At 45.7% G+C, this 26,863-nt stretch overlaps 1 protein-coding gene across 2 annotated transcripts; it reads left to right on the top strand.

Moving 5' to 3' along the window:
* Nucleotides 1–4,392: 4,392 nt before the first annotated feature.
* Nucleotides 4,393–26,663, top strand: LOC123123428 (peptidyl-prolyl cis-trans isomerase PASTICCINO1). 2 transcript variants are annotated; one of them, XM_044543932.1, is made up of 20 exons: nt 4,393–4,699; nt 4,908–4,992; nt 5,629–5,698; nt 6,195–6,292; nt 6,458–6,580; nt 8,234–8,266; nt 8,560–8,618; nt 15,986–16,067; nt 16,470–16,628; nt 17,519–17,576; nt 18,276–18,424; nt 19,041–19,138; nt 19,213–19,282; nt 19,770–19,829; nt 20,614–20,670; nt 23,212–23,280; nt 23,458–23,535; nt 25,726–25,827; nt 25,904–25,975; nt 26,213–26,663. In XM_044543932.1, the coding sequence occupies exons 1-20, from the start codon at nt 4,629–4,631 to the stop codon at nt 26,492–26,494; spliced, it is 1,875 nt and encodes a 624-aa protein (XP_044399867.1). In that variant the 5' UTR covers nt 4,393–4,628; the 3' UTR covers nt 26,495–26,663. The 2 variants fall into 2 exon arrangements, with proteins under 2 accessions (XP_044399867.1, XP_044399875.1); XM_044543940.1 differs by lacking the exon at nt 23,212–23,280.
* The last annotated feature ends 200 nt before the right edge of the window (nt 26,664–26,863 follow it).

Below are 26,863 nucleotides of genomic sequence, written 5' to 3'. Positions count from 1 at the left end.
AGTTGGGTACTGCGTTGTTGATTCTGCTATGTACTGGATGGTTGTGTAGCTATGTAAAAATAATGGATGGATATGTATGTTTGAAGCTCATTTTGTTCTCTCACGAAGTTCGCTATAGAACTCCTTCGTTGTTCACTTGGTGGTCCGAAACAAAAACACCTCGGAAAGCAGCTCACTTCTCATTACATGTGGTTCACTTGCTCAGTCCCTGCGGTCCACAAAAAATATTGAGTTTGGGAAAAGCTCAAGCGGTTCTCTTAGGTAGTGTCTCGGCCCGTTTACGGTAGTCTAGAGGTTCACTTCTCATAATATTGTGGTTCATCAACACTCGACATGAAGCGCACTCCACCTCGTTTGGGAAAGTTTATGTCCCACAAAAAAGAAATCATGCAGTGCACTTGTCTGCCCGATGAAGTGTAGTTTTTGGTCTAAAGAAGTGCGGTTTTTTTGTCTGATGCAGTACATACGACGATTTTGGTGTCGCGAAAAAACAGTGTCTGCATTTTGTTAAAATCAAAATTACTCCTAAATCGTAAGGAATTGGAGAGAGTATTCTACATAAAAAAGTTGCGCCTCATCAATATCTTTCCAACGCCGTATCATTTGCATCGTTCCGCCAAACGGTTTGAATTTTTTTATGAAAATACGCTCGTTACCACACGTAGGCAGCCACACCGTTTTGAAATTTCATTTAAAACCATGAGGAATCTCAATAAATGACCAACATATAAAAGTTGCGCCTATTCCACATCTTTCCAACGGTGTATCACACGTCTCATTCCGTCAAACGGTTAAAAAACTGCAGCGAAAACAGTACCCAAAAAATCAAATTTTTTGCAAAACAGGATTCGGTTTTTAGTAAATTTGAAACTGCTCTTAAACCATGAGAAATTAGAGAGTGTAATCTAAATTAAAAAGTTGCGGCTCGACGATATCTTTCCAACGCCATATCATTTGCTTCATTCCGATGCACGGTTTAGAAAAAATCACAAAAATACGCTCGCTGCATCCTGTCATGCGCGCACTGTTTTTGAAACTGCTCTTAAACCGCGACGAATCTCGAAAAGTGTTCAACATGACGAGGCTGCGCATATTCCATAGCTATCCAATGATACATTATACGCCTTGTTCCGACAAACAGTTTAAAAAACTAGAGCGAAAGCAGTGCCAAAAAATGCACTGGTGACATTACAGTGCTCGTTTGATAGGGATGCAGTGACAAACGGAAACGGCACGCATACAACTTGGTGACGATGCAACTAACACCGGCCAATCAAATCTATCTATGTCCACGGCTGCACGGTGGATAGGCGCCATGCACGCATCAAATTGGTCCCTCCGCGAGCCGGCCAACAGAGCACAACTGCAGGGGCGCCTCGCATCGGCAAGCACGGCAGCCGCTCTCCTCGCTACTCTCAGCATCCTCGACGGGCGGTGCAAGAAAGGACGGGACAGGAGGCAACCCCTCCTACTCTAGATCAGATCAAGCGGGGTCGGGGCGGTAGATTTGGCGGGGCGGGTGTGCAAGGAAGAAAAAACAGGAAACTGAACAGTGTTTACGGGAGCGATTAATTAAGGGAATCGGGAGAGGTCGCACGAAGGGAAGACCGGGGGAGGGTTCGACCAAACAATCGAGGTAAGAGGGGAGAAGGAATCTTATGTTCTTTTAGCTAGAGAAAGAGATAGAGATAGAGAAGAATTAGAGATTATTGTACTTGTCGGCTACAAAATTAGCTATCTTTTTTGCGATTTTTCACTGTATTACACAACAAGTGGTGCATAGGAACTCCCGGTTATAGAATACTCCCTTCGTTTGGATTTATTAGGCCAAAAGACCAAATCGACAGGATCAAGGAAAACAATTATTAGCTGTGGTTAAACCCCGTAATCTCAGGCTTTAGTTAATGCCCGTCGCTTGGCCGCCATATTTGTGTGCATGCATTGGCTGGTGTGGCTGCTGCCCCACCATCTCATGCGCGGAGATTAAAATTGGTCCCCTTTAGTAAGAGCCAAATGTAGCACACGCTTCTAGGCACTATGTGAGGGTGGGAGGTGGGCCATGTATTAATGAAGTAGCACATCTTTACATCTTACTATTGTACTAGCCGGCTACAAGATTGGCTATAGATGGCATGTCAATATTATATAGCCATCAACGTACTATTAGCCATGCTCTTAGAGCAAATCCAACACGCCGACCCATTTTGTCCGCGCGCGTCTGTTCGGGTCAGCGGGGACAAAAAAGTCGGCCCAACGCGCCGACCCAAACGGATGCGCGTACGCTTTTCGTCCGCCTGTCGACCCATTCCCGGTCCACTTTTGAGCCGGATTTGCGTTGACGCGGACAGGAGACGGATGCGCGCGCGCCTACTCCACCCCCTGGCTTGTTGGTCGGTGGCACATTGGCCATCCTCTCCCAACAACAAATCCTCGCCCGCCTCCTTCATCGCCGATGCCACTGCCCATTTTTCTGGTGCCTCTACCAGCTGCCGGTGCCGCAACATCTACCCCCGCAATGCTGCCACCTCTCACGTCGCCGCCAGCGCCGTCTTGCTGCCGAGGATCCGAAAGCTTCCCACCCCCACTCCCCGACACAACCGCGGCCAAGAAGTCGCCTCGCCGCCTCGGCCAGCTCCTTCGTCCTGACACCGGCACACTCGTCGGACACAGCTGGGGCAGGTAGCTTGTCCGAGGGCGGCACGACTCCCTTCGCCGTCTGGCTCCTTCGTCGACGCCCGCAAACTGTTCGATAGTTTGCCAAGGTACAAAACCGCCGGCGAGTTCTTTTTTCACAATTTCCTTTGCGACTCCGACGATTCCTCGTCCGATGACGAGGAGGAGATCTTGGCTACCGTGTTGGTCCATCACCACCTCAATAGCCAGTGTCCGTTATTCCGTGGCTCCATTTCGGGGCACCTTCCGGCGTTGAATCGCAACCGAGAGAGAGTAGAGATTTCCTTCTTTGGAAGAACTACTTTGACACAAAGAACCCGTTGTTCAAACATCAGAAATTCCGCCGTCGTTTCCGTATAAGTAGGCATCTTTTCAACCGTATTAGAGAGGGGGTGGTCGGCTACGATGACTATTTCAAGTGCAAAGAGGATGCCCTCGGAAAGATTGGCTTCTCCTCTTATCAGAAATGCACTGCAGCCATCCGAATGCTTGCATATGGAGTGCCCGGTGATCTCATTGACGAGTACGTCCATATGAGCGAGTCTGCATGCCTAGACTCCCTATACAAGTCTTTGTAGGGTTGTTATTGCTGTTTTTGGCCCTAAGTACTTAAAAGAGCCGACTCCTCAAGATACACCCCGCTTGTTGAGGATGAATGCCAGCAGGGGCTTCCCAGGGATGCTTGGCAGTATAGGTTGCATGCATTGGGAGTGGAAGAATTGCCCTTCTGCTTCGCAAGGGCATTATAAGGGCCATGTCAGGGCTTGCACTGTCATACACTCATACTTGACGCTGTGGCATCTCAAGATCTCTGGATTTGGCACACTTTCTTTTGCATGGCTGGATCACACAATAATATCAACGTGCTTCAGCTCGCCGGTGTTTGCTTGGCTTGTCGAAGGCAACATCCCACCAGTTAATTTTACCATCAATGGCCACAAGTACGACAAAGTATACTACCTGGGTGACGTTATATACCCTCAGTGGACCACTATTGTGAAGACAGTCCCCAACCTTGTCGGAGAGAAGAGGAAAAGATTTTGCCCAAGAGCAAGAGAGTGCTAGGAAGGACGTCAAGCGTGCCTTTGGTGTTTTGCAATCTCGACGGGGCATCGTTCAGTATCCTGCTAAGACTTGGAGCACGAAAAAACTGTGGGAAGTGATGACTGCTTGTGTGATCATGCACAATATGATCATAGAAAATGAGCGCCCATAACATTTCTACAATCAAGGGTTTCAGTTTCAGGGTGAGAATGTTGTGCCTGAGCATGGAGGAGCGGCAACGTTTGGATAGTTCATTCAATTTCATCATGACATGCATGATTGGAAAACTCACATGCAACTGCAAAATGATTTTGTTGAGTATATGTAGGCTCATGTTGGCAACCGATAGATGTATCTTTTTTATTCAACTTGAAAAACTATGTGAGACTATTTTACTTTTATTCAACTTGTAAAACTATACTATTTATTTGGTTGTGGACTATATGTTTGCTTGTGAAATAATGCAAAATTTGTGTGTAAAATAATGCGAAATTTGTGCTATTTGTTGAAAAAGGCAGGCCAGCCGGCCACACCGGCATATATGAGTCGGCTCATTGGACGCACTGCCGATCCAAATATCAAACAGGGCGGACGCCGAGCGGGCGGCCGACCCAAACGAAAAAAAAGCGGATTAAAACGCCGTCCGTTTGGTGACTTATACGGAGGCCCAGTCCGTGGATGGGATGCGATGTTCGGCCAACCGGATCGCGTGGTTTTTCTTTGGATCCTCCGCCGGCCGTTGACGCCGGTGAGCGCTGAAGCGTCCAAGTCCAACCCAGTCCAGTCTAGTCCTGCCCCTACCTCAACTGCTCCCAGCCCCGCCATTAAACGCACACATACGCGATTGGAGAGGAGATCGATCCCCTCCTCCTTCCCCATCTGCATCAGCCGCTGTTCCACGAGCTTCAGCCATGTCCCACGACGATCCCCCGCCGGCTCCCGCCAAGAAGAAATCGCCCGCCGAGGAGGCGGCCGAGAAGAGGTCAGCACTACCCCCCCCCCCCCCCCCCCCCGCAATCCGTACGGCTAGGGACTCTACAGCGAGGCACGCATCAGAAAATTGGGCAGAGATAATTTGTTCAACATGCGAATTTGCTGGATAACGGGGGCAGAGTCGAAGTTCTTACTTAGCTACCTAGTAATGTACTAAGCTGGAAATGGGTTTTATTCATGCCTTGGTTGTGCTGCAGGAGGGAGAAGCTTACTCCTGGGAGTTTGATGAAGGCGGTTATCCGGTCAGGCAGGGGAGACGCGACTCCTGCAGATGGAGATCAGGTCAGGGCTGGTTATTTTCCCTTCGTTCCAAACCTTTATTTGCTGCAGACTATTGTGACATAGGGCTTTGTGAATCAAACTTTTGCCATCTTACTACCCTCAGCCTTTGAGGCCCAGTGCTCTCGAGAGTTTTATTGCTACTGCTAGGCTAACTTATGAACAATTGAAAAAGTATGTACATTGACCACATGGTGTATGTGGTAAGCAACCTCAAAACAAACAATGTCAAGAAAAAGTATGTACATTGAATTGAGAGTACCAAGTAACGATGTCTCTGAATGATGTTTGTTCAGGATAGAAGTTTGTTCGTCACCGGGTGGGCTGGGCTGGCTTTATAACTCTATGTATTTTCTGATGACAAATACATTCTAGTTGATTGAACCAATCATCAATTTGTGCAATATCCATCTATTCATTTAAAAACGGATGATCACATCACGGCTCAAATTTTGAGGTGCTGTTCAGCACTCAAGATAATACAGACGAAATCATGTGCCTTTATGTCCTATAAATGTTCAGGGCCCTCATGATGGCTTTCTCGACCTTTCACTGGACAATCTCTGATTTCTTTTTTGTTATAGGAGACAGTGGGACATTTCGTGGTCAAACTCTTTCTTAATTCTAGTCATTTTGCAGGTCATACTTCATTGCACTATTCGAACCATGGAGGGCATTGTTGTGAATTCTACAAGAAGGGAACATGGAGGTGATTAGGCAAAACACATTTAGCACAGCACTAGTGCACTACATATATACAGTTCTTTTAGTTTACAAACACCATCAGGATGCTTCGGACTCGACAGATTCTTATCTTCATAGAAATTTAGTGCTTCCATAGCCATCTTCCAGTCGGTGTAGCTTTCAAGTATGAAGCTACAGATTTGTAGTCTTCTGATAGCAGATATAACGTTAAAGTTTGTGCATGCTGCGAATAAAGAAAAAAAAACAGTTCAGTGATATCGAGCTTTGCTTGTTAACCCTTCCAGTAAAAGCACTTCCACTATGCTTCCTTTCATCTTGCATTACGACATATATTAGGTTAGACGAGATAAATGTAAAAACTTTTGTTAGGATATCTATCTTATAATTCACTTTCACTGCCACATGCATTTATTAGTATCTATACCTTTCTCTTTTTTTAGGTACTCAGCTCGGTGTATTGTGGCTCTAATCATCTCGTTTTACCATTATTATTATAACAGGAAAAGGAATCCCACTCAGATTTGTGTTGGGGAAAAGCAAAATGATCCTTGGCTTTGCTGAAGGCTTTCCAACAATGCTGAAGGGTGAAATTGCTATGGTATTCTGTTAAACAGAGTGCAACTTGTAAATTAAATAACAAAAATGTTGTAGGAAGGGCACATATTTCTGAGAATGCTATGGTTCGAATACGCATGTCCTGAATTTGCAAATATCTACTGCTCTCTCTAATCCCCCATCCCGTGGTCACAATCTATCTTTTCAGTTTAAAATGGAGCCGAAAATACACTATGCAGAGGATGATTGCCCGGTTACACCTCCAGATGGCTTCCCAAAAGATGATGAGCTTCAGTTTGAGGTTGAGATGTTGGATTTCTTTAAAGCCAAGGTTAGTCTTGTTATGATTTGAGCATGATACGTTGTATATATTTCGGAATCATGATGGTACAATGGTTCTGATGTATTTTCAGCCATTAATTTCCTTTTGTACTTATAAATCGATCAATTTCAGCATGGTATGAATCTGAAGAGTTATGCAATATGTTAATTAAGACTCTGTTCGCAACATAATAGCCACCTAAAAGAGCTGTTCGCCCTGCATGCATCCTTCTGCTGTTGCCGTGCACATCATTGCTACTGTTGCACACGATGCTTGCCCCACACCATAATGATGGCTTTCATGGTTACCGATTATTTCTGTTACCATCTAGGATGTTGGGCCAATATATCTCACGAAGAACTACAACATCACCATATGTGTAATGTATCAGTATACAGCATAATAAACTGTGTGAACGATAGAGATTTGTATTTCTATCTTTCATGATTAGGTGAATGATATCGATCATGACATGGCATCCCCTATGGGAACTATCGAGTTAACTGCAACACACAAGTAAGCATGTTGGACAGGTTCATATAAGCTCCATTCGCCAAGTCGATGCCCTAATTTTTTTTTCTCTTCTTCTAACCCCCGGTCATGGTTTAAAAACCGAACCGGTGAGACTGTCGATTCAGATTTTCAACGGTCAGACCACCAACTCATTGGTTAATTGACAACCAAAAACAGCAATATTTAAGCTATTTTTTCAGAAAAAAATGACCCCAGATCAAATGGGTAGACATAATATTCGATGTAATCCATTAATAAATCACAAAGTGTTGCTAGCCCAGTTGGTTATTCGGCCTTTAGCGTGCCATGGCTCAAGGTCAAGGGTTTGATCCCTGCACCATTTTCTTAATATTTCCCTGTTTTTTTTTACTAAAAGACCAATGCGTCATAAAAAACGGAAAGGCTCCGGTTCCGATTTTTCTAATCAGACCGCCGGTCCGGTCGGGTTTTTAAAACTATGCCCCAGGTAGTTGATTTCCTGACTCCATGACTTTGTACTCACTGTAATGCCTAGTACCAATCAGACACATCAACAACAACAACAAAGCCTTTAGTCCCAAACAAGTTGGGGTAGGCTAGAGGTGAAACCCATCAGATCTCGCGACCAACTCATGGCTCTGGCACATGGATAGCAAGCTTCTATGCAGCCCTGTCCATAGCTAGTTCTTTGGTGATACACCAATCCTTCAGGTCTCTCTTAACGGACTCCTCCCATGTCAAATTCGGTCTACCCCGGCCTCTCTTGAAATTCTCCGCACGCTTTAGCCGTCCGCTATGCACTGGAGCTCCTGGAGGCCTGCGCTGAATATGCCCAAACCATCTCAGACGATGTTGGACAAGCTTCTCTTCAATTGGTGCCACCCCAACTCTATCTCGTATATCATCATCCCGGACTCGACCCTTCCTCGTGTGGCCACACATCCATCTCAACATACGCATCTCCGCCACACCTAACTGTTGAACATGTCGCCTTTTAGTCGGCCAACACTCAGCGCCATACAACATTACGGGTCGAACCGCCGTCCTGTAGAACTTGCCTTTTAAGCTTTTATGGCACTCTCTTGTCACAGAGAATACCAATCAGACACATAATAATATTATTTGCCACATTCGATTCGATTATTGACTCTAGTTTTCTCTCTCTTTCAGGTCGTGACTGAGGATTTAGGGGTTGTAAAGAAGGTAAACAGACATTCTATATTGATAGCATAAAATATATTCAGTTTTATCCAGTTGGGATTTTTAAATACTTTATTTTATTTATGTCTGGAGCACCTGTTTGATATTTTTTGTGCTTTCCAAAGTTAGCACAGTAAAAGGATTCATATATTCAGTTTGGGATTCCCCAAATGTTATCGGCATCCTTTACTCCCATGTTAGACTTTTTTTGTTGGTTATACAATAAGAGGTCAAGTAAATGAGAGCAGATGCTTCAGCATTGTGGCAAACTTATCATTGCTCTTTGGATGTGGCAGATAGTTGATGAAGGCAAGGGGTGGGAAACACCTAGAGAACCATATGAAGTGACAGCACGGTAAATGTTTATTTTACTCTAAATCTAATAAATTCTGCTTAGTGCTTGGCAGCGTTAGCACATAGTTTTTCTTTCTTTATGGTTAGTGCCCAAATGCTACATAATTGACATCTTTAATATGACTACTAGAAAGCTGAAGTGTAAACTGAAATTGTAGTTGCATTTGATGATACAAACATATAGTGGTCAATTTGCACAGAAAGGGATGAGGGGATACAAACCACTGAGACTATAAGGAAGTGAGCCTAGTTCACTTGGTCGGGGGAGTGAATGCAATCCTACTTCTGGGTTCAAGTCCTCATGGACATGAATTTGTGTTCCTATTTATACTGTTGGGGGCTTCCCTTGCAGTTTCCCTTCAAAAACCACGAGTAAATGAACCCACCTGCTTGTCGACTGCGTCTTCTGGCATCTAGTTTGCTTCAAGGCGCTGTCATGGATAAGATCTACGGCAACAGCGCCATCTCCGGCGGGCGGCAAAGAATTCGCTGACTTGTTGAGAACAATGGTTGTGGTCACTCCCTCTGCGCTGAGGCACGGGACAAGCTCCATCATGGATTTGGAACCGAAGGAAACATATCTTTTCCTCAATGATACCCCAGCCATACTCGACCTCCTAGACACGGTCGACTGCGTCTTTTGGCATCTAGTTTGGTTCAAGGTGCTGTCATGGATAAGATCTACGGCAACAGCGGCATCTCCGCGGGCGGCGAAGAATTCGCTGACTTGTTGAGAACAATGGTTGTGGCCACTCCCTCTGCGCTGAGGCACGGGACAAGTTCCATCATGGATTTGGAACCGAAGGAAACATGTCTTTTCCTCAATGATACCCCATCCATACTCGACCTCCTAGACACGATCGGGGAGGCAAACCCTTGGGTCACACCGTCCTGCCCAATGGTTAGACTTAGGGCTCTTTTTGTTCACTTGGCTGTAGCCTACTGCAGACTCGTAAATAACACTTTTCCAGCTCTATCAGTACAACAAGGCATAATGCTTTGTGTTTTCTCGGGGGAAATAGATAGATAACTAAATTAGCATCTGTTATGCCATATTGGTGCTGGAGAGCAAGACAGCGGTGTTTTATGGTGTTGTGTCTAAATTACCCTTGTCCAGAACTTTTGTCTGATAGGCATGCCAGGCTTCCTTTACTTCTACTGCTTTTCATCTTCCTTTCATGCCACAATTGCTATTGTTGAATTATATGTGGATTGCCCAACCTTCTCCATCAGTTCGGACTTTTGGTTCTACTGGTTGGTGCATGAAACTTAATATGGTATTAGAGCCAAGAGGTCTTGCGCTCAAGTCTCGGCTTTCGCAATTTAATAAAAAAATTGCTTGCCTTCTCTTTGTTGTTGAAGTATATGTGGATTGCCCTACCTTCTCCATCAGTTCACACTTTTTGTTCTACTGGTTGGTGCATGAAACTTAATAGCTATATCTGTCACGTGCAACCGTGACATGGGTATGTGGGTGAGGGGTGGAGTCTGTTAAGCCTATTCTAGGTACTGGTCCTGAGAGGATGACTGTTGTATGTGAACCCATGTTCAGCCTGGCCCATAAGGCCCAGGCCCGTTCCAGTGATCTAGAAGAGGAGGCAGACCATGTCTGGTCAGTTGCGCCCGCAACACACACGAACCAGCAGCCGCTGGGGTACGTATCTCTCTCTTGTCAACATGGTATCAGACCAGGTCGGGGCACTGGAGCTGGCGGAGCCAGCGAGGAGGAGGCGGCGCATCTGGGCGTGGCTTCTGTGTGTGTGCACGGCGTGCGTGCGGCTATGCGCCGGCTGCGCGGGCAACGTCTGCTGCCTCGGTTCGGCGAGGAGGTGGAGCTGGAGGCGGCGAGCTTGGATGAGGAGATGAGAAGGAGGAGCTGCTGCTGCTGCTGAGGGAAGGAGAAGGAGGAGCTGCGGCTGCTGCTGAGAAGAGAAGAAGGTGATTGGAGAGGAGGAGGAGCTGCCGCTGCTGCTTGCTGTTTGTGGTGAGAAGGAAGAAGACGCAGTGCTGTGCTGCTGCTGATTTGCTTCTGCATGCATGCTGATTGGAGAAGAAGGGTTTGAGTGACCAGATTGCGAGCAGACTATCCGGTAGGGCCTGTGGTCCTGAAGGTGGCAGTGACTGCTACTGAGAGCTGCTGCTGATTCTGCTGCTGCTAGCTTGGTGCTGGTGCATGTAGCAGAGGCTCTCACAGCTAAGTGAGTAGCTGAAGTGAGTGATCCTGATGGTGGTGTAGCTTTGTTGTTGTGGCTGCTGATTGCAGAGGAGGCAGCACTAGTGGTGTTGCCACACAAAATTGCAGCGTGACACCACTATAACCGTCGTGCTTTCGTGGCGACGAACGATTGCTTTACAAGCAAAGCAACAAAAATCTCCTCGCTTTGTTAGAGGAGAGACGACCGCTTTTCAATGCAAAACGGCAAAGATCAACCAAACCCTAGGGCTGCCAGGGCTCGGCAGGAAGAACAACAGAAAGAAACGAACGTGAAAAAGTAATATGTATTTTGTGAATATATCGATTGGTGTTTTTTCAATCAGCCACGGCCTTACATTTATATTGGCACGCTGGACTTGGCGTATACAAAAACGATTCCAAAGCTAAACCGACTAGAATCTGGCCATCTTAATTGGATTACCATGTATAGCACGATTACCATATATAGCACTTTACGTTTTTAATCGGCCAGCTAACACGCATAGCTAACCTGCATGGCAACCCCTCTTGGCCATATTCACATATATAAGTACTCATCGCCTTGCCTTTTATGAATAAAATATTCCGGCCACGTCGCTAATCACAACACATAATGGTGATCACGTATGAATGATATTTCTCCACTCTTCACGCGTATTTCTGCATGTTGCATTTTCCCTTATGTAACTCCACCCGTAGCATTGCAATCTTCAGCTTTGACCTCTGATCCTTGTTAGGACTTGTCCTAGGTAGCATTGTGGTAACTCTGAAATACTGTGAGTATGGCTAGGACATGTCCAAAGTATCCTCTTGTCCATGAAAATTCCTGTTGCAATCGTTACAAAAAATAGTAACTGATTAGCTTGAATGACTATTAATTAATGGCCTATCAACAGACTACTAGCCAAATTACACCATGAACAGGTGGCACAGCTAGGAGAAGACGAGATGGAGTCTCTTGTCAATAGAGTGATTGTGACTGAATCTGAAACTGCAAATGAGAAAGAAAAGGTGAGGATTGGTTTGGAAGAGATTAGGAGGAAGATCATACTGTTAGACGTGCATAGTCCCTTTTCGGTATATTCCCATTGTATAAGGGGTTTCTTGCACTTTGTCACACATGTATATGTAATGGCCTTTGGCCCTCAGTGAATACTAGTTGCCATTTATCCAACATGGTATCATATGCTAGGCTAGCCTCCCGCACGATGCAACTCCGTGCCTCTCGTTCCTAGCCTGCCTGTCTTCGGTCGTCCGGCCGCTGCATCTCCGGCCTCCTCCCCCGTCCCCGGCCCGGCTCTGCTGCCTCTCCGTTCGGCCGCTGCATCTCCAGCCTCCTCCCCCGTCCCCGGCCCGGCTCTGCTGCCTCTCCGTCCGGCTGCTGCAGCCTTTGTTCCGTTTGGCCGCCGCCCAGTCCGGCCGCCGTCGAGTCCGGCTGCTGCCCAGTCCGGACTGCTCCGTCTGGTCGCCGCCTAGCCCGGCTGCTGTGGCCGACGCCCGTCTCGTTCGGCCGCTGCCTCGTCTGCCTGCCCCGTTCGGCCGCTGCTCCCTTCGGTCCGGCCTCGATTTGGAGCTGCCCCAGGCTAGCTGCTCCTGCCCGGTGCCCCGACTGCGCCTCTCGATCTGGCCTTGGTCGCCAGGGCCTCTCGCCCTTGCCTCGCGCCTGAGCGTGAGCGCTCCTGCCCGCTTCGCTCGATCTAGATCTGGTTTGTTCAGGTAGTTGACTTCCAAAAAAAAAGTTCGTCATGTCCTCTTCGGGCTATGTGGCTGTCCCTCACTGTTCGGTGATCTTCGATGGCACCAACTATGCTGAGTTTGTGGTTTTCATGCGCATCCATATGCGTGGACTTCTTCTATGGGGTGTCCTCTCTGGCGAGGTCCCTTGTCCGCCATGTCCTGTTGCGCCCGTGGCCCCAATCCCACCGGTGCCGCCGACACTTGCTGCTGATGCTTCTCAGGCTGACCGGGATGCCGCCAAGGCTCTAGATGATGTTGCGGTTGATGCTTATGATCAGCTGGTATCCGCTTATTCAGATGCTCTTTCTGTGTACCGCGATGATCTGTCTGCTTACACTTAGTGGTGCAATGATGATGCTTGAGCTGCTGCTGTTCTCACTGCGAGTGTCCTTCCTCAGTTTGCTTCGGAGTTCATGGGACTTGGCACAGTTGCAGCGATGTGGTCTTATCTCTGTCAGCGCTATCAACCCTCTGGTGATGCTCTCTACCTATCTGTGGTGCGTCAGGAGCACGCACTCCAGCAAGGTGATTCTTCTGTTGATGAGTTCTATTCACACTGCTCTGCCATCTGGCGCCAACTTGACTCTTTTCGGACAGTTGTTTGTGGCGCTTGCCGCTGCTGTCAGACTACACTGTCTAATTTGGAGTTTCAGCGGGTCCATGAGTTCTTATTTCGTCTCCGCTCTGAGTTTGAGCCCCGACGTGCTCACTTGCTTGCTCGTGGTCGTGTTCCTATCTCGAAGGTATTTGCCGAGCTTCGTGCTGAGGAGACCCGCCTTCGCTCTGCTGGGTTGCTGGTGGTTCCGTCGCTCTGCTGGGTTGCTGGTGGTTCCGTCTGTATTGGCTGCTCGGGCTCCTGTGTCGTCTGCTCGGCTCACCGCTCCACCGCTCCTACCCACACCTTCAGGGGGTGGGTCGCCCTTCTTATACTGAGAGGGGCCGGTCGCGCTGTGACACCTTCTGTGGCTACTGCTCTCGGCCAGGTCACCTAGAGTCTGATTGCCGTGAGAAGAAGCGAGACCAGAGGCGCTCCTCTTTCAGTGGGACTCCTGGATCTTCCTCGATTCCGTCACTCACTGACCAGGACATTGTGAGGCTCAAGCATCTCTTGGCTTCCTCAGGCTCTTCGTCGACCGGTTCCGCTGTTGCTGTGACTGCATCCACTTCACCACCGCAGGCATCTACATAGTCAGGTACATCTTCGTGGGTTCTGGATTCTGGAGCCTCCTTTCATGTCTTCTGATTCTTCTGTGCTGTCTTCTCTCCGATCTCTTGATTCGCTTGTTAATGTTCTTACCGCCGATGGCACACCTCTTCCTGTTGCTAGTCGTGGTCGTCTTTCCACTCCATTTTTTTCTGTTCCTAGTTCACATGTTCCTCGCCTTACCATGAATCTTTTTTCCGCTGCCCAACTTATTGATTCTGGTTGTCGTGTCATTCTTGATATCGACTCTTGCTCCATTTAGGATCGTTGCACCAAGGCTTTGGTTGGTGCTGTCCCCCGACACCGTGAGTCAGAGGGCCTTTGGGAGGTTGACTGGCTTTGTGTTCCTTCTGCTACCACCACTTCTGCCAGCTCCCATGCTCTTGCCGCCTCTTCGTCTGCGTCCTTCCAGCAGTGACATCATCGCCTTGGTCACATCTGTGGCTCTCGCTTGTCTTCTTTAGTTCGTCAGGGCCTCCTAGGGTCTGTATCTGGAGATGTTTCTTTACATTGTAATGGTTGCAGACTTGGCAAACAGACCCAGTTACCTTATCCTACCAGTGAGTCGGTATCTCAGCGTCCTTTTGACTTGGTTCATTCTGATGTCTGGGGGCCTGCTCCCTTTGATTCGAAAGGTGGTCATCGCTACTATATCTTGTTTATTGATGATTTCTCTCGCTACACTTGGCTCTACTTTATGAAATCTCGTAGCGAGGTTCTCTCTATATACAAACGTTTTGCTGCCATGGTTTACACCCAGTTTTCCACGCCCATTCGTACTTTTCGTGCTGACTCCGCTGGTGAGTTTATCTTCCGGCTGTTGCGTGGTTTTCTTGCGGAATAGGGTACTCTTGCCCAGTTCTCATGTCCTGGTGCTCATGCTCAGAATGGCATTGCCGAACGTAAGCATCGTCATCTACTTGAGACAGCTTGTGCGCTGATGATTGCCGCTTCCCTTCCACCCCACTTTTGGGCTGAGGCTGTTTCTGCATCCACCTATCTCATCAACATTCAGCCATCGACTGCTCTGCAGGGTGGTGTTCCTATGGAGTGTCTCACTGGTCGTTCTCCTAACTACTCAGCTCTTCGTATGTTTGGATGTGTGTGCTATGTCCTTCTTGCCTCGCGAGAACGCACCAAACTGACTGCTCAGTCGGTTGAATGTGTTTTCCTTGGCTACAGTGATGAGCACAAGGGCTATCGCTGTTGGGATCCTGTTGGTCGTTGTTTGCGCATCTCGCATGATGTGACCTTTGACGAGTCTCGCTCTTACTACCCACGTCCTTCTTCCTCGAGCTTCTCTGTGAACGATATATTTAGATTTCCTCTACCTCTGAAACTTTCTTTATTTCCCAAGAGAAATATATTTAGGATCTTCTTGCTCGTGTTGCTCTTACTGATGAGTGCACTGTTGACACTCTCATGGAGCTCAATGTTCAACTCCATGCTTCCGATGGTGATCCCTTGTCTGATCCAACGCGTCATGGGCATTTTGAGCCAGTTTGTTTCTGCTCCCACTTGGGTTCACTGTAGTCACCTTCGTGTTCTGCGATATCTTCGTGGCACGATCTTTCAACGTCTTCTCTTTTCCTGCTCCAGTTCTTTACAGCTTCAGACCTATTCGGATGCTTCGTGGGCTAGTGGTCCCTCAGATAGCCGTTCACTTTCTGCTTATTTTCTTGTTGGTTCTCTCATCGCGTGGAAGATGCAGAAACAGACTGCAGTTTCCCATTTGAGTGCGGAGGCTGCGTTGTGACTGACTTGGTTACGATGGTTACTTACTTCAGGAGTTTGGTGTTTCTGTCACTACACCTACTCCCCTCCCGTCAGACAGTACAGGTGAAGCATGAGCTCCCCAAGCATATTGGTGTTAATGCTTCTTTTGTGCGTGCTGCTGTACAGGATTAGGTTATTCCTCTTCAGTATGTGCCTTTCGAGTTACAGTTTGTGGATTTTACGAAGGCCCAGACTAGAGAGTTTGAAGAGGGGGGGGGGGGGGGGGGTTAGAGTTATACTATGTTCCATTATAGCTTGTATAATTTTCCCTGTTGTATGAGGGGTTTCATGCATATTTACTACCTGTACATCTATATATATACTGGCCATTGGCCCCCAGGAAATACAAGTTGCATATTTCCTAACAGTTGCATTTACATATTCAGCCTACTGTGATATTACTTAGATTCTTATGAAAAATAATTTAACTAGGACATTTTTTGTTTGTCATCTCCAGGATAACTGCAAGAACAGCAGATGGAAAAGAAATTCTTCCCAGTAAAGAAGTGCCATATTTCTTCACTTTGGGTAAATCTGAGGTCAGTGGTATCCTTGTTGCATGTAGTAACAGCATAGTGTATTAATTTTGCGCTTTTGGACATTCTATTGTATCTTATAGGAATGCAAGATATAGGTATATCATGTGCTTGTCTAAACACTTCTGTCCAAATTTGCAACTTACTCCCTCTGTAAAGAAATATAAGAGCATTTAGATCACTACTTCAGTGATCTAAACGCTCTTATATATCTTTACATTTGAGAACCACACGGTGCCCACTGTACGCATTATTTGGGCTATCTAGTTTAGGTCTAGCATACTTGGTGTAATGTAAAACTCATCTGCTGATTCTATCATTCTAAAATGCATAAAAAGCTATATCATTCCCATTGATTCTCCTAACTTCTGTTTGCTATGCATTTTTTTTCCTGTTTTAGTTTAGGCACCTAAAGGCCTTGAGATGGGAATTGGAACAATGGCACGCAAGGAAAAAGCAACTATTTATGTTACCAGTACCTATTTGACAGAGTCCTCAGTAATGCCGCAACTTGAAGGCCTTGAAGAAGTTCATTTTGAGGTGGAACTTGTTCAGTTTACTCAGGTATAGTCATAATTAGCTATTAGATACTTCCATTAAACATTTGTTTAGAATTTGAATTACGGCCTATGGTCTTCTAGGGGGTTTCCGTTACATACCATAGTATTCCTGCTTTATTCAGGCTGTGTTTTTGATGGAATTACATGCTCTCCTTGAGGATGATGAAGTTTGTCTGGTCATACTTTCTTTTATCACCAAATGATTATGATTCATATACTACACTACAACTGATTTTAGGAGCTGTATAATGAAGTAATTTATTACCCATCATTTGTGATGCCACACCATGGTCTACTATTCATTATAGCATAAATCTAAATCAAGGCGCTAAACCCATAATTCGCTTCAAAAGTCTAAAACATGCAAGGTAGCCTAGTCAATTTCCATATCTAACCAATCACAACTAACGACTGGCAAACCATCAATATTTGTGGCTTTTAAAATACATTGAAGAAATTTATTACCTAGGAAATTTGGAAATCTCATGTTACTTGATAAAGTTGAAGACCAAAATCGAATTATTATGATTTTCTGGCTCATTTAAAGAAGCAGTAGAGAACTGGATATTGACACTAGAGTTGTGGCATGGCCCAAAATATCCAATATGGATAACTGGCATTTTATTATAAAAATAAATTCACTTGGTAAGGGGTGATAGGGCCATCATAGGTACTCCAGCTTACCTAACTTTTCAATGCACACAGGTTCTTATAGCTGGTAGTGTAGATACAACACACTGAAGGCTTCTTACTCTAGTTTACTTTATCGAATATGGACCTAATTGTATTATACTTTACTGTGATTCATTTGTTCATCACTAGAATCTTCTTTTAGCTATAACTATGCCTATAACATACAAAGTTATGCTAACAGTTTGTGTGATGTAATAATAGGTCAGGGATATGCTTGGTGATGGACGCCTCATAAAGCGCCGTGTAGTTGATGGAAGTGGTTGGTAACCTTTTGTATTTTACATGTTGATACTACCTATGTCCCCTCTGGTCCCAATACCTTTGACCCTTGTAGTGTAGCAAAATTTATCTTTCACAGAATTATACTATAAATGTTGCTTTCTTCCCTCTGTCCTTTGTAGTGTAGCAAAATTTATCTTTCACAGAACTATACCGGTAGTGTTACTTTCTGTCCTGTGTGTCCACCTACTGAAAACTGGTACCTTTTGATTTTCTTGTGCTTGGTTACTGTGATACTTTAGAGGATACACATTTTTTAGCACTTTTTACCATTTGAAGAATTTCAATGTTTTACTTCATTAGTAGAAAATCCATTAAGTACAGGTCTAAAAGGTAATAAATGTAATAGCACATTTGTCTATTTTGTTTAAAATCTCCCTATTTCCTGTTGTCCTTTTTTTTACTTGGAATGATGGATTGTTTTCTGTTTGATTCAAGTAATAGGTCTAAAAGGATACTGGAATACAGATTAAGAACAGAACTAAGGAGTGAGAAATTGGACAAAACTATTTGCTATTTATCATGTTAATTTTACTTTATAAGTGCAAGTTCGTTAATAGGGTGATCATTGTAGATTTTTAATCTTGATGAGTAGTACATGAAGTTATCATTTTCCATTCTTGTTTTACCATGTAACACGCTTACTTAAGCTGCTTTTTGTTTTCTTCCAAAATATCAGGTGAATTTCCTATGGACTGCCCCCTTCATGATAGCTTGTTAAGAGTTCATTACAAGGGGATGCTCCTTGATGAACCAAAGTCAGTATTTTATGATACACAAATTGATAATGATGGGGAACCATTGGAGTTCTGTTCCGGAGAAGGATTGGTAAATATTATAGCTTTTATTTTATCTACATAATCAATCTTAGTTACTTTATTAAATCTTGCTGTCAGAATGTGGCAAATGGACAACAAACATTAATACCGACCATTTTGTTTCGAGAACCATGGGTCTCCGAATCCTACTTTTGTTTCCTATTTTTAAAGTATCACTTAGACTTTATTTAGTTCAAAAATAAGAATTTACAATACAGAAACTGTGAAAGTTGATCACATATGGCATTGACCTTTAAACTTTGTATATGTTAATAATTTGAACTCCCAATAGGGTTTCAGGGCTTCGCTTTCAAATTGATGGTTCTGTATGCTTATTGTCCTTTCTTAGAACTATCACATACTTACGTGAAAAAAATAAAATGGGACTTTGTTATCACATAAGTACTCCCTCCGTCCGAAAAAGCTTGTCCTTCAAATGGATGTATCTAGATACATCCATTTGAGGGACAAGCTTTTTCGGACGGAGGGAGCAATACTTTTATACACTTCCTGTTATCGTTTTCTCTTAGAATTCTGTCACTACATATCTCTAGTTTTGAATGTTAAAATATGTTTCATCCTATCAATTGAAGAAGAGTAACAGATGTTTTGATGCATTGTCGTAGGTTCCTGAAGGATTTGAAATGTGTGTTCGACTAATGCTTCCTGGTGAAAAATCTATTGTCACGTGCCCTCCAGATTTTGCGTATGATAAATTCCCAAGGTCGTACCAACCTTTCCATTCGTAATTTTTTTTTGGCAATGAAGCTTTTTGAATAATCGGATATGGTGCAACAGGCCAGCGAATGTTCCTGAAGGAGCTCATGTTCGGTGGGAAATTGAATTACTTGGATTTGAAGTTCCCAAGGTATGAAACCATTTGTTTTTCTGTTGCTTTTTACGGTGTCATAATACCATTATAGGCACTGCTTGGGATCAGACTTAGCTTTATTGTCGTTTTTTGACCCTTGGCCAATTCTGTCGAGCAATGGTTGTTTTGGATTTGTTGAGCGATTCTTTATTTTGGATTTATAACTTCATGATTATCGTGAGTACTGCAACTGCATGGCATACAACCATCTCTATTGATAATTATTGCCTTTTGATTTATCTGTAGTTCTTTTTATTGTGCTAAATTCCAAAATAAAGTAATAGACTGTGTTACATGCGTCACATATGTGCACAGGTAAATGCCAATAGTTTCCCTTGGGAGCTTTCTCATAACTCAGTGCAACATTTACCTACGGAATTATTTCTATTATTTATATATTAATATATTTTTTCTTTGGTTATGCTTGTCATATGATTTTAACTAGTGAATTTTCTTTTCTCAAATGATCATTGTACAAATGCAGGATTGGACTGGCTTGACCTTCAAAGAAATCATGGAAGAGGCAGATAAAATTAAGAACACGGTATACTTACAATGATTATATTATCTTTAATCCCGCCAATTTGTATTCGAGTGAGACTTGTTAAGCTTCATGCACTAGCCAACGCAACCAAAAGTCCGAACTGATGGAAATTGCTAGGCGGGCTAGGCAATCCACATATACACTTCAACACCTTTTCTGACTTGTGATGCGGGAAGTCAACACGTGAGAGGCCTATACGTGGACAGAGAGGGGGGCAGCAGCAATTTTTAGATAAATTGCGAAAGTCAGGACTTGAACTCAAGACCTTGGGCTCTGATACCATGTTAAGCTTCATGCACTAGCCAACACAACCAAAAGTCTGGACTGATGGAAAGGGCTAGGCAATCCTCATATACACTTCAACAAGACTGTCGTAGATGCACTTTTGCAGAGAATGGGTATATGCAAGAAACGTATGAGACATCTTTGCATAAAAATTTAGTTTCTCTCTTTCCTTTCTATCTGGACAAATTATTTCAACTGCTATTTGAATGATGTTTGCTAGAGCAACATGTCAAATGAATTTCAACCAAGTGTCTCGCAATCCTGAAGATGGTTATTTGGTTTAAGATGCCATTAGATGTATAGGCTTATGAGAATCCTGAGCTTTCCTTTGGGCCATCAGCTGGGTCTAGTCTATAGTGATTTTGAGCTTTTTTTTTGCTAGAGTTTGAGCCTACATTCAACCAGCACTTAGTTACAAAGTATTTCATAATTTTGATCTGGTACTTCATTATTGTTTTAGATTTTAGACAACTGACGTTAAACAGAATCGCTTTCACAGGGTAACAGACTATTTAAAGAAGGAAAATTTGAACTTGCAAAAGCAAAATACGAGAAGGTATGTCCACTGGTACTTGAAGTTGCTGTGCAATAAATTGATTACTTCTATTTATTATATAAATTGAGTCTTAGGTAGTGATATTCATCTGTGTCTCTACATCTTTCCTAAAAAAACCTATTCTTATTTGCAAAGATGTTCCCGGGCATGGCCAGGAAGAGTAGCCAGTCTATTCATGTTGTATGTCGGTGTTATATTATTTCCCTTTGATTCTTTATGCAAGTTTAACATTCTAACAACATATACCGAAAAAGGCTTTCGCTCCGCTTTATAAATAAAGCAAACCACCACGGCCACAAGGTATCACAAATGTCCACCCACCCACCCACCCACCCACACACACACACACACACAGAGTCACACAGCATAGAGTACAGGAGGGTTCTGCTGAGGGCACAGCTCAACAAGCCCTGAAAACAAAAACAAAGGCGGATAAACATTCTTTATGCAAGTTTAACATTCTAACAACATATAAGAACAAGCAAAGTCCAAAAGAGCTAAAAATAGGCCAAAATAGCATGTGCTAAGTGCCTAAGTTCATCTGCTACCCACCAGAACTGATTGCTCAATATACAGATTAAATTTGACACTACATCTGCTGAGTTCATTTCAGATTTTTGGAGAAGTGCACCATGCACTTCCTTCTTTTTACAAAAAAGGGTTGGGGTTGAGGGAAACCTGTCTTGTCCAAAACTGACGAGATCTAGTAAACTAGTTGATGTAGGACCAACCCCTAGGGTGGCCTGATCTTCAGGAATTGGAGATGGATTTGGGGTGTATTGTCTGTATTCACAAAGAACACGGGACAAATCCACAAGAAAACACGAGAGAACACTAATTGGACAAGATCCACACCAAGTATCCCTCAGATCACAAGCCAATACATGAGGTGCATGTAGATCCAAGAAAAACAAAGAAAATAAAGGATAACTAGGGTAGTCCTTCCCCAATCTCTAAGAGATGTGAGTGTCTTGAGAGATGGTCTTCTCCAATCCAAAGGATGCGGAGGTCTTGGTAATCCAAAGGGATTCTTCTCCCTTAGGCTTTGTTCGGTTACACCTCCTCACAGGGGGATTGGGGTGGATTGGAGGAGGTTTTGACTTGTAGAGGGTGTAATCCCTGCCAACCTCCTCCATTTTCCCTGTCAACCGAACAAGCCCTTAGGAGGGCTTGATCCTCTAAGAGGAGGTATAATGAGTCAAGGACCAATGCTCTCTCAAGATCTAGTTTCCGCTTTGCTAACCGTAGAGAGGAGGTGGGGGAAAGGTATATATAGTCCTAGCCACGAAGAGCTAAGTGGGGGAGGTGAGAGAGGGGATACATAGCTCGTGGGCCAGATTTGCACGCAGGCACATGCCGGCCTGTCCGGGTCGCAAGCCTGCAACTCGTCCGGATCAGGGCTTCCACAGGTGCTACTCAGAGGGCTCGCTCTAGGAGCTGTACTGTCCGGGTTCCAAGCTGGACAGTCTGACTTCACAAATTTAGCTTCCGTTGCCTTGCGCGCGGTAGCCAGACGAAGGGCCAGATGGTGATCCAGAGGAGGTTTTTATCCGGCTATAGGCTGGATAGTCTGGCTACTGGATTCCAGCTGCCCATCTTCTCTCTTCCATCTCCGCTTCCAAGCTTCTCTGTGTATGGTGTGGGCGTACTCTTGTGCGCACTCCTCCTTGACTCGCGTGAAGCTCAGCTCAAACCTATGTATGCATGAAGGAGGGTCAAGTAGTATACCACCCATGAGAGAACCAAGTAGACACACATAAAGGATGGAATTCACCTTAGTATATGTGATGTGTTGGCAATGAAGCCAAAGCCATGGTGATGACCCTAGGGTGCTCCGCACCACTAGTTTTCTCAGTGGAGCCTGAGGTTTGTGCGAAGTGTCGAAATTCTTCAATTTGAATCTAAATGTTAAACGTAAATGAATTAAAGCGATATTGACAATAAACAAGAGATAACACCACAACTATGCCAACGTGACGGCATGAGCATGCCGTTGTGGTTCTTAATTATAAATTGACTCTCATTTTAATCATGGCGCTTCATGCAAATTCTGCAATTCATGTTGTTGGGATAAATGTTCTGGAGTGCAGGATATCTCATTGTACTAAGATTATTATTTTGGCGGAGCTTAGCTCACATGATGCAAAGTATATGGCAAAAAGCATTTTACAGGGGGGTTGGGAGATCTTTTTTGTCAGTTCTAGATTTTTTTGTGCAGCTCCATGTATTCAGTGAGATAGCGCAAAGTATGCAACTCCATTCAGGTGTCCACGGAAAAGCCATGTTTGTTTCCCCCCTTTTGTTTGGGTCCATTAATTTTTTCCTTCTGTAAATATGCTGTGAATATCTGTGCTCATTTTCTTTTAATATAGTGTACCCTTTTATTTTGGGGCTCCCCTTCTGTTTTCCAGTTATAAAAAGAAAAGTCATGCGAAAACTTACTTTGCTTGTCAAAAGAAAATGCTTGGATGTGCAACAAGCCATGCCAACAGCTCTTCAAGTTTTTGCTGACTTTGGTTTCCCTACCCTCTATGGATGCAGTTGCTTAGGGAGTATAACCACGTGCATCCTCAAGACGATGAAGAGGGGAAAATCTTTGCCAATTCAAGAGTACGATGATACTCTATTTTCCAGCTTTCTCCTACCATACTGATTGATGCACTGACCACTAGATCACCCCTGCCCCACCACCCCACCACCCCACGCGCGCACACATTTCTCCTCCCATTAGTAGTATATGTTTTTCTACTTGTTGCTGTTAAACCTTTTATGTTGTTACAAATGCAGAGTTCTCTACATCTAAATGTAGCTGCTTGCTACCAGAAGATGGGTGAGTACAGGAAGTCTATTGAAGCGTGCAATAAGGTAATACACTGAAAGGAACTTGGACGTAGCTTCTCACGCCATGGGGTACTGGACCCGTCCGGATAGGTCCTTCTTGGTTTCCATGTCTAGTTTGTTTGATTAGTTGAGTGCGTGCAATAAGGTAATACACTGAAAGGAACTTGGGCGTAGCTTCTCACGCCATGGGGTACTGGACCCGTCCGGATAGGTCCTTCTTGGTTTCCATGTCTAGTTTGTTTGATTAGTTGAGTCGGTTCAAGTCTTCCCTAGCCTACTGCCAAGCTGCACTATAAAGCTACACAATTAACATGAAATTTGGTATTGAAGAAATAAACAGAGAAAAGGGGATCCTCCCTCGCCACCGCCAGAGGGCGGGGCCGGGCGAAGCCCGGTCGCCGCCTGTGGCGTGGGGCCCCTCTTGTCTCTTCGTGCGGGGTGGTTGGCGTGGACCGACGGCCCTGGACCTGGTGGTGGCGCTTCCGTGGGGCTCCACCGCGCGGCGTCGCATCGGCGCTGGTGGTGGCGCGTGGGTGCGATGGCGGCATGACAGGCACATGCCCTGGTGGTGCACGGCCAGTGTGGTGAAGGCAGGCTGCCAGATCCAGACGCGGTGGGTGCGGGCTGCGGGCGGTCATCTCCGCGGTGGTGGTCTGCCGGCGGAGGTGGCGGCGCAGCGGTGTGGGTCTCGCCCTTCTTCTCCTCTGGTTTCGGTCGGGGGCTGGAGGCGGGCTAGGGCTGGTGGTGGTGGGTGTGTGCCAGCCGGATCTGATACATTTTTCCGGCGGGCGGCGCGGGTTGGGGCAGTGGCCGGCGTGGCGGGCGGCGGCGGCAAGGTGGCTCGGCCCTCTGGGTGTGGCGGCTTCCATTCGCTGAGCCGACATCACGGCAGTTCGGCTGCCGCGGCGGCTGGTTTTTCGGCGTCGGCTCGTTTGTAGGCGCCCCGTTTCGACCTTCGGCCAGTGTCCTCGTCGTCTGGTCACTACCGTCGTTGAAGGTTCGGTCCTTCCCCGGCTACGGTCCATCGCTCGTCTCGTGCTCGGCAGCAGGACCGAGCTCGTCTCACGCCCGGCAGCAGGACCGACCTCGCCTCGCGCCACTGGGCGCAGGACGGGTCGATGGAGGCGTTGGGGGCAGCCTAGGGGTGCGAAAGGTGGATCCTTTCCGCCCGTATCTTTGGTTGGGGTAGCGGGAGGTCTCGAGTGGGGTGTCAAGGTCTTGGATGTCAGGGCCACCGCCCTGGTGGTGGTTCCGCGGTGCTCATGGGCAAAGCCCATGGCTTGGTGCTGCCCGGTGGCCATGGCCGTGTGGGCGGCGTGGTCGCCGGGGTGTGGCGTTCGGTGGCGGTGAGTGTTGGCTGGGGTTAAAACCTGTTCTATCTTCAGACGGACCGGCGGCGGCGAAGCTCGTTCCCTTCTTGAAGGCGTCGTCGCGGCTATCATTGCCCGTCGTGTTGCTCCAGGGGAAACTCTAATCCTCGGGTCGGGCGGTGGCGGCGCTCCGGTGTCCTTTCCTTCCTGAAGGCGCCGCCTTGGAGCCCACGGTTCGTCGTATGTGGCTTCATTTCTTCACGGTGGTGTGTTCACGGTTGAGGACCCCGGTTGCTCTCGTAGCGCTAGGGATGTTGTTGCTGCTTGGGTGTGCGCGTGTAGTGTTGGCGGGTGTTTGTACCGGGTTGTTGAGAATCGTTGCTTTATATATAAAGCGGGGTGAAAGCCTTTTTTGGTAAAAGGGGACGTTTTTCCTCCAGAACAGATCTATCCTCAAGGCGTCAAGCCTAAACTCCCTCGCCCTCGCCCTCCTACCATCCACCACTATGCGCTCCATAATCTAGGTCGTGACAGTGCTACCATGAAAACAGCCACATGGCCCATTGGGTGAAGGTGGGATGGACTAGGGTTGGGGGATGAAAGGTCAAATGGACTTACAGTTTTGCTCTACTCCCTCATGGATTGCAATTTTGCACTTCACCTCCTGAACTCCATTCAAGTCTGCTACACTGATCCATCAGCCTCTGCAAAGTACTCCCTCCGTCCGGAAATACTTGTCATCAAAATGGATGAAAGGTAATGTATCTAGACATATTTTAGTTCTAGATACATCTCTTTTTATCCATTTTGATGACAAGTATTTTCGGACGGAGGGAGTATAGATTTGCACAAGGTTCACATTATTATCCTGCTGTTGTTCTTTGATTTACTTGTGTTTGAACAGGTGCTTGATGCAAATCCTGTGCATGTCAAAGCACTCTACCGCCGAGGAATGTCATACATGTTAGGTGGGGACTTTGATGATGCAAAGAACGATTTTGAGAAGGTTAGTGGGACCATGCTTCAGAATCATGTTTGGTTGGTAGAGGCCTAATCTGTATGTAATGGCACCACTTCATTAGATGGTAACCGTCGAAAAGTCCTCGGAGCCTGATGCTACAGCGGCCCTTGTTAAACTTAAACAGAAGGAACAGGTATGCAACAGAACATGCATAAACTCATACTCCCTCCGTTTCTAAATACAAGTCTTTCTAGAGATTTCATTATGGACTACATACGAATGTATATAGACGTAGTTTAGAGTGTAGATTCACTCATTTTGCTCGGTATGTACTCCATATTAGAATCTCTAGAAAGACTTATACGGAGTACTTAGGAACGGAGGGAATAGTGTTCAAAGTTTGTAACTAACAGTTGATGCACAAACAAAGGAAATTGAAAAGAAGGCAAGGAAGCAGTTCAAAGGACTATTTGACAAGAAGCCAGGAGAGATATCTGAAGTTGGTGTGGAGTCCAAAAATGGTGGCGACACGGCAGGGTCTGGCGAGGCAGTGACAAGTAGGGATAGAGATGGAAGCGGGAAGTCTAGTCTTCCGAGTGCAGAGTCAGATCATGCCTTTGATGAAGAGAGGCCAGGACTTATTGGCCGCATCTGGCCTTCTGCGAGGCGGATTTTCTCCTCCCTTGGTCTGAACAGGTGCACAATACTCTGAGCAGCCAGCAGTGACGAGTATACAGAATTAATCTTGAATCATTATGAAAATCGTACCAATGTATATGGACTGGAGTGATACTGAAAAATCGTGAGGAAGCACCGGCTGTTGTAACAGTGAAAAATTGATTGCCGTTTGTGTCTGCTAATGCATTGTTGAAGCAAACTTATATTTTTTTTCTTTACTTTGTTTGTACTTCCGCTTGAAGCGAAATATATACCCCAATGACATTTCATGAATGTTAGGCCCTGTTCGGCTTACCTCTGCTCCACAGCTCCACTCCTGGAGCGGGTGGAGTCACAGTGAAAAAAATGCGGAGCGGCTGTTTCGGTGCTCCACGGCTCCTGCTATTTCACGGAGCAGGGGGGA

Source organism: Triticum aestivum, chromosome 1B (assembly GCF_018294505.1).
Source record: "Triticum aestivum cultivar Chinese Spring chromosome 1B, IWGSC CS RefSeq v2.1, whole genome shotgun sequence".
NCBI classification, from domain to species: Eukaryota; Viridiplantae; Streptophyta; class Magnoliopsida; order Poales; family Poaceae; genus Triticum; species Triticum aestivum.
The sequence above is the reverse complement of the archived record's forward strand: the minus strand, read 5'-3'. Positions and strand labels throughout refer to the sequence as shown.

What these genes read in the sequence shown, in the direction of transcription:
- LOC123123428 (XM_044543932.1), top strand. Translation starts at nt 4,629, where the DNA reads ATGTCCCACGACGATCCCCCGCCGGCTCCCGCCAAGAAGAAATCGCCC. An exon ending in TGAAGGGTGAAATTGCTATG is followed by an intron (nt 6,293 to 6,457) that starts GTATTCTGTTAA and finishes CTATCTTTTCAG; the next exon opens with TTTAAAATGGAGCCGAAAAT. An exon ending in AACTTAAACAGAAGGAACAG is followed by an intron (nt 25,976 to 26,212) that starts GTATGCAACAGA and finishes GCACAAACAAAG; the next exon opens with GAAATTGAAAAGAAGGCAAG.